The sequence below is a fragment of the Mesitornis unicolor genome, unplaced genomic scaffold (genome assembly GCF_000695765.1).
Source record: "Mesitornis unicolor isolate BGI_N332 unplaced genomic scaffold, ASM69576v1 scaffold28126, whole genome shotgun sequence".
Lineage (NCBI taxonomy): Eukaryota > Metazoa > Chordata > Aves > Mesitornithiformes > Mesitornithidae > Mesitornis > Mesitornis unicolor.
Window position 1 is genome coordinate 7,229 of NW_010190747.1, and position 7,623 is coordinate 14,851.

The 7,623-nt window shown below is 42.6% G+C and overlaps 1 protein-coding gene across 1 annotated transcript in view; it reads left to right on the top strand.

Moving 5' to 3' along the window:
* The first annotated feature begins 225 nt into the window (after positions 1-225).
* The window catches only part of SLC38A1 (solute carrier family 38, member 1), a 26,125-nt gene continuing 18,727 nt past the window's right edge, over positions 226-7,623 (top strand). The window contains exon 1 of the mRNA XM_010186516.1: positions 226-344. Within this exon, the coding sequence (XP_010184818.1) occupies positions 226-344 (119 nt within the window). The remainder of the gene's footprint in view (positions 345-7,623) is intronic.

A 7,623-nucleotide genomic window follows, 5' to 3' on the forward strand; every position in this document is an offset into this window, starting at 1 on the left:
GAGGTGCTTCTAACAACACAAAACTGGTTGGTAGGCATGGTCCCTCTTGTTCAGGTATCAATCGTTTCTTCTGGTGATAGTGCCTGCTATTGGTGGTATACATCTAGGGTTTTTTCTTGTGTTTTATTTAGGTTGCTGACACTGTGGCTGCAGGTTGCTCACTAGATACCAAGCAAACACTAATATTTGGAGAAACACTTGGATACTTACAATTCCTTACCCAGGATGCCTTTCAAAGCTGGATTAGAACTGACTGAATTGCAGAATATGACTGTCCCTGAAGATGATAACATCAGCAATGATTCAAATGATTTCACAGAGGTGGAAAATGGCCAGATAAATAGGTGAGTATTTTTCCACTGACGTTGCCTGTGCTAAGAAACACACTGTTTAAAAACAGCATTCTAATTTTCAGTATATGTCTTGAATTATTCATTACTAAGTCATGCTCCATTTGAAGATGTAATTTGAATTTCTTATGTGACATCTGTTGGGCATAGGCTGCAATAGCAGATAAAGCAAACAGAGTGGCAATTTATTCATAATTTTGAATCTTTCAAATTAGTCTAATAAAATGCACAAACATATAATGGGGCAAAAGAGCCAACATTTTGTAATATCTGCTTGCACACAGTAAAGAAGTAATAGTTAATACAATTAGACCAACAGTGTAATCTGAGGCAAATTGTTTTGTTGACCTTTGATTTCTGATATGACAATTTTAACCTGCCTGGCCACCTCCATGCACCCAAGCTCCTGGGGATTTGCAGCTGGTGGTGTTGGCAGCAGCTGTGGTCCCAGTCCATGTTCACAACTGGGCAAGGTAAACTGGGCAGTGGGTGTCGCTTCCTGAAGCAAGGAGAATGGCAATAAGCTGGTAAAACAGAGACCTATACCTAACTCAAGTCAAGTCTAAAAAATGTATCTATTTATTAACATTGATTAAAATCATTACATTGTTTAAATTAGGCCGTACGCTTTTTGTGTAAGCTGCACAGTCATTTCAAAGAGCAGCCTGCTCCACCTGAGAGTGGTTCTCCAAGCCTTCCTACCAGCCTCCAACAGGTGCTGAGCCCTCCTCTTCACAGCACAGATGGGCCCTGCTTGGGTTTTGTAAGCTGTAAAACAAGAAGCTGTTTTTTGATCAAACTTCCTGGTCAAATACTGCAAACAGAGGTGGAGCATGCTGGCCTGCCAGTGCCTGCACTGGGATCCAGTCCTGCCCCACACTGATGCTGCTGGGAAGTCTCTGCCAGCACCTTATCCTGCTCCTTCACCACTGGGCTGCCGTTGCCTCGCTTTTATGGTCTTTAAAAATCTTTTCTCTTGGCCTTTCTTCCTTTTGGCAGCAATCTCTCTGGTTACCCAGGGAAACTCGCTTTCAAGTGTAAAAACAAAATGGAAAGCTGTTTTTCCCCCAGTGAGGGGAGAGTCGTGTGGCTCTCGTGGATGGACAGGGAGTTTGGCAGCAGGCACAGGAATAAGCTCCTGGCATTGACTATAGCATGCATGTAGTGAAACCAGCCGGCCATATCCCAAGACCTAGCAAGGGGCCCTGGCTGGCATTGTGGGTGAGCTCCTCACCCCAGCAGGAGGGTGCCAGCCTGCCCCCCTCACTGCCCGCCCTGGGGGGAAGTCCTGGGGCGGTCGCCAGTAGTGGTGTGACCGCACAGCTGCACCGATGAAGATCAGAGCTGGTCAGGAATTTTCTGATGCAACTGCTTTGATGGAAAGTGCCAAGACGAAACAAAAACCACTTATGTAAAGAAAAAAAAAAAGAAAAAGGCAAGAGCAAGGAAAAAAACAACCTCTTCAACTTTGCCAAAACAAAACACTTCCAGTATGAACCTGCTTGCTTTCTTGCAGGCTTGCTTCATAACGCATGGAGCTCAGGGGCTGGCAGTGGTAAATTCGCTCCCTGGAGCCTGCTGAGGATTTAGATCTCTGAGAGGAGTGGCTGTGCTGGGCTGGCTGCACCTCCCCAGCGCTTTGGCTGGTGCCACCAGTAACTGTTATGGGGAAAAACCCTGTTAGCACTTCATCTTCCAGTGAATATTTCTGGAGAGTGGGGAAGGAGCATGCTGTGTGTGCCTGATCCTCAGTGGCCACGACGTGCTCTGTGGAGTTAGGGGGTAGTAAGCGTGGCAATGTCTGGGTCGGATCCAGACTGCCTGCAAAGGGAAGAAGAAAAGTGGGGTGAGGAAAGACCATCCAGAAACTCAGAGGCAGACTTTCTGATGACTGTTCTGGCTCCTAGGGCAGGTGAACATATTCCACAATTTTCTATTCCCTTCTGGATAGCTTTTTTCCTCTGCACAGCATCATTTGCTTGTAGCATGTAGCTCATTACGGTTGTCTTTTTTCCCTCTGCCAGGGTCCTCATGGGATAGTGACTTAATCTCATGCATCCAAACAGGAGTATTTTTCCCTATATATCCCAGTATGTTCATGTTTCCCTCCAAGTCTAAACCAGGAGTTAGAAGGCAGCTTGTGCTGAGCGTGGCTTCCAGTGGAGCAGCATCTTGGCACTGGTGCAGCCCCATCGGCATCCGCTGGGGCTGAGACACTCGCAGCCACTGCCCTGTGCAAGCACCTCCACAGCAACACAAGTGATGAGCCAGTGGGAAGACTGTGCTCTGTGCCCTGTGCCAAATACATCCTGAAAGGATGTGGTCATTCCCTTTCTATTACTATTTTGAAAAACGCCTTGTCTCCATGGAATACGAGGTTAACAGGCATACAGAAGGAATAATTTTGTGCTGCCTGACACACTGTGTAAGGCCTTGCGAAAATCCAAAGTCCATCAAAATCAGTGGGACTTTTTCTGTTGATTTCACCTGGGCTTTAGATTAGATCTGTAATTTTCAACTAACATTTTTTTGCTGTTTCAACGGGTTTGATTTTGCACCCTGTACTTAATTTTAAACTTTTTTTTCCCCAGTGCATAATTTTTCCAGCTCAGTGTAGGGCGGAGTTTTTAAGGGTCTTTTGGAGAAGATAAACCAGGGAGAAGCTGATTCTAGGTCTGGTTTTAAACCCCAAATATTTATTGATCTTGGAAAATAATTCGCTAGTTTACTTTGGATTTCCAGCCTTTTCTGGGCCTAAACATGCATTTATATATGTAGTTGTATGTAGGGAGGGGATTTTGTTTGGAAGGCACTGTTTTGGGAGGGGTTTTTCTTTGTACACAGTTTTTTAATTACTTCTAGGAATGTTGATAAAGAGACATGCATCAAATCCAGACATGGATTTGGTATCTTTTAACCATGTATCCTGGCAGTAAGAATTTGCCATCTCTTCACATTACTGTAAACCAGTATTTAGATGACCTACTGCTTCTCTGTAACTACAGCAATACTCTCAGGATGCTGCTGGCTGAATATCTGTCTTGGTTTACAGCTACTAGTAAGTTATCAGCACCCCTTGTCTGGTTGACAAGGTTGTTAGTAGATATACCCAGATCTGGTCCAAGTTTCAGAGTGTAAGCCAGTGAAAGTCAAGGTTTTTTTTGCATTTCTTGTTCCTGCCTGCCCTGGAAATCTTTGCTGTTGCTCAAGCTAGAGCTCAGTTTAAGAAGCTGCCTAAGGATAAAGTTTTGTCATCTTGGCAAAACTGGCTTTCCCTAATACATGTTTAAAGCATTGTCAAATATTGCTTTAATTTAATTATGTTTAAACATATCTGAGATGGCTAAATGGTTTTTGGCTAACTCTACTTAGCCAAAATGGTTAGCTCAGGGATATCACCTTAATCAAACATTTCTCGTTTAAGTCCTTTAATATATTGAATTTGGAAACCATAGTTAAACATGGAACTTTTAAACCACTTTATCAATAAGAATAATTTTCTACTTTGCACTAAATCAAAACCAGGAAAATAATTAGATGAAGAAATTCTTTCCAAGCCCACCGTGAGGGTTCGTGCATTGTAAAGATCAGCTGGTTATTTTTCGGCCAGGATATTTTATTAGTGTATCTGAAAAAGTTTTATATAAGCTGCTCATACTCAGCTGTGATGTAGGAAGCACAACAGGAAAGCAGAAACATATAAGAACAAGTTATGTCTTTTAATGACAAGTAAAGTGTTTGAAATGAAGACAACAAACAGCACAAACAGATTTCATGCTTGTCAGGGAGTCACAAGGCTTTGGTGGCACAGACGGTCCTACTGCGCATTTCCACAGCACCTGTCACAGGGGTCTCTTGCCCTTAGGAGGGCTGGGAGAGGCTGGAGTTAACAGTCTTTTCACTTAATTTGTGTCATATTAATAAATGTCAAATATATGATGTTCTGTGACACTGAATAGCATGTTTTCTAAGCACATCTATCAAGCAGAGCAGATGCATGTCATAGTTTAACTAGAAATTCTAGTATTCCAACATATGTTCCCTTTCATATGCTGTAAGGGGATAAAAACTACTCTGAAATGAAAAGAATGTTTATAACAAGTAAAATCTTGGGGAAAATTTGTTTCTGTGGAATCCATTGGATTACTTTCCCCCTACTTTATTTATTAAATTTAAGTTCAGTAATACATTCCCCTTATGGAAAACTTAGGTTATTGTACAGTATGTCTGTACCATCTACTGAACGTGATCCCAAGGCAACTTTCTTGTCTGGACTTGCAGGTTAAGCTGCTGGGAACAGCAAATGCAGCACAGCCTCTGGATCAGGCAGACTCCACATCCCCCACTGCTGCTTCCCTGCTGAGCTTTCCAGGAAAGCCATCCTGAGGCTGGGAGGCAGCTGCTAGGAAGCCCCCTCCCCATGTAAAAGCTGAGTGCAGTGCTATGTACCTTGTGATTTGAGAGAAGGTGTCTACATTCCCATGTCTGACTTTGTCCTCCCATACACATCACACAGCATAAATGGAGAAATATGTGCAGTGTGATGTGGTAAATGTGGGGTCGATGAGAAGCCCAGCTGGTAATAGGAGATGAGAGGCTGGACAACAAACCCAGTACATTTTAATGTAGTACTAACTCAAAAGAAAGTAGTTCGGATCAATTTATCAAATCAGCCTAGTTTTCTTAAAGTTCTATCCAGAAGGAAACAACATGTTTGTTGACCACAGAAGGTACTAATTCTGCAAAAGATGTTTACTCAGTCCAAAGTATTCTAATGGCAAGTCCCACAGTCACTGTATATTCAAGCAATATTACTCAAGTGTTGTGTATCATGTGTTAGTTCTTTAACAATAATTTTCATTGAACTTTAATACCAGAAGCCAATAATAATAGTATCTAAAAATTTTGTTATTTTGTAGTTATTAAGGTGGGTCTGGCTGCAGAGGGATGAGGAGAAGTGGGGGGAGTGGGCTAGTTACTTCTATCACAACTCTGACAAAATCTAAAATGACACATGATCTCCATAAATGACAGAAGAAGGCAAAGTCCACAGATGTTCCCAGCAGCACTTACAAATCCAAAAGAGACAAAACCCTTCTCTGTGCTCCTGCCTGTACAAATTGCCTGCGGGGTGTTTCGAGAGGAGCTGGAATGTCTTTTTCAAACCGTTCACACTCTGCTGCCTGTGTTCAAGAGATGGGCTTTAAACAGACATGAAAAAAAAGAAGCACATGCTCTGAGTCGGGTTGAGATTTTATTCCATGAGAATGAAATACCTATATGGTGAGCTTTGGAAAAGTTTATTTTGGATCAGTCTATCTCAGAAGTGGTTGCTTTTCACTTCTTAAAACAGTGGGGTAGGTTCAGCTATCTATTCCAACTGCATTAGGGCTGGTAAACCAGGCACGGTGTCTATTTTGCAGCTAATTAGTTTCTGAAGTTAGTAGTTTGAAAAATATAGGAGAAGCCTATAGCTGTTTTTCATTGATACAAAGGAAGTCAAAGCAGACAAATGGGTACAAAAAACAGCAAAAAAATACTACATACATTTTGCCAGCTACGCCCAGGCAATAAAGGCATTTAAGGCATAAACTCAAAAAATATATACCGTACACAAAATGTTGAAGACACGGGGCCCAGTGTGATGGCTGTGGAAACCAAGTCAGCAGCATCGCAACGATGTGATCTTGGCATACACTTAGAAGCTGTGCTAGTGTATATTGCTAGTAACTAGACCACAACCTGGGTAGCAGGGAAGTTTGATACTGCTCTGTCTTTATGAGTTGATGGTTATATTACAAGCCTGAATACCCCTGATGTACTCAAGAGATACACAGCCTTGAGTCACAGTTTGAACCATACATCCCCAGCCAGTAGGAGTTCCTAGCTGTGGGAAAGGACCAGCAGCGCTGCTGTTTGTGTTCAGCATATTGTTTATCTGTTTGAACTTAAGAAAAGCTCTCTTAATTTACCTATGGCAAAAAAGGTCTCTGACACTTGGTGGCAGCCCCTGGTTAGGTATGTAGCACGTGCGCTGGCTGGCAAGTTAGGCAGTGCAGCCTAAGAACTATCTGTGGATTAACGAAGATTCCAGGGACTTAATTGGGCATAAACCTTCACAAGATGAAAAGCTGAAAGAATGCTTTATACAAACTAAAATGTTTGCTGAAGAGAGGATCTGGGGAAAATAACAGCTCATCCAAATCAGAAGTGTCGTAAATCCCAAGGATATACCAACACAGAGACAGGAGGCAAATCTTGTTCTGGTGACGGTAACTTTCTAAATGTGGATAGATCAAGGACACAGAACAAGTAAAGCATGCAGAGAAAGGACAACTGCTTATTCCATGTTTCCCTGCACAGCAGTGTTTAATTTTGCAGTATATTGAATTCAGTATTGAGTCTCAAAAGAAACTTAAATGAAAATCTGGTAGCCTGGTACAGTGCACCAACAGAGCACATTGCCTGGTTCAGAATGGTCTGGGCAGTGCTGTCTGCATGCAGCACCTCTTCCTCCTCTTAACTCCAGCCATACCCACCCTGTGACGGCAGGTTAGGGTTTCACAAGGTGCCACACTGTCTCCCAACACTAAGGGAACAGTGTCTTTTAGGGATCCTTGGCAGAATGATGACGGCACTAGATTGTAGTTACAATTAAAGCTTTATTTTTTTAACAGGATATTATGATTAGTATAGTACAGAATTTGTTATTAGAATGGCACAGGATTTCTACAAGCAGAATCAAATGTAGTACAATCTACATTTTAGTAGATTAAGTAGCATAACACAGAGTTTATACTACAACTTAATTTATAATTACTAATCACCTGGACCCTCTGCAGATTGGATCAAATCTTAATAATGGTTTGCTCTATCAATATAATAATCGTAAACTAGACTTGAAAATCATATAAAAGAATATGAATCACTCCCAGAGTCCTTGGAGGAAGCAGGTGACAGTGGGGGTCTCCCTGGCCTCCCCGGCGTCCCAGGTCTCACTGTCCAGCAGCAGCTCTGGTCCAAGATCCCCACTTAGGACTTGCAACTGCTTGATTTTATGGGCAGTGCTCTGGGTGTTGTTTGGCTTCCCTCTTCTCTGAGGGGGTCATCACTACAACGCAGTGGGCCTAGTGCCTGGGACTTTCAAGGCTGGCAGGAAAGAGAGTAATCAGGCTGGTGCCCAGAAGTCTTGAGGTAGATAGAGAGAAGAAAAAGAAATCTGTTTGGTTTGTCTGTTTGTTTCACAGGACCTTCAGGGCCTGATAATGAGGGA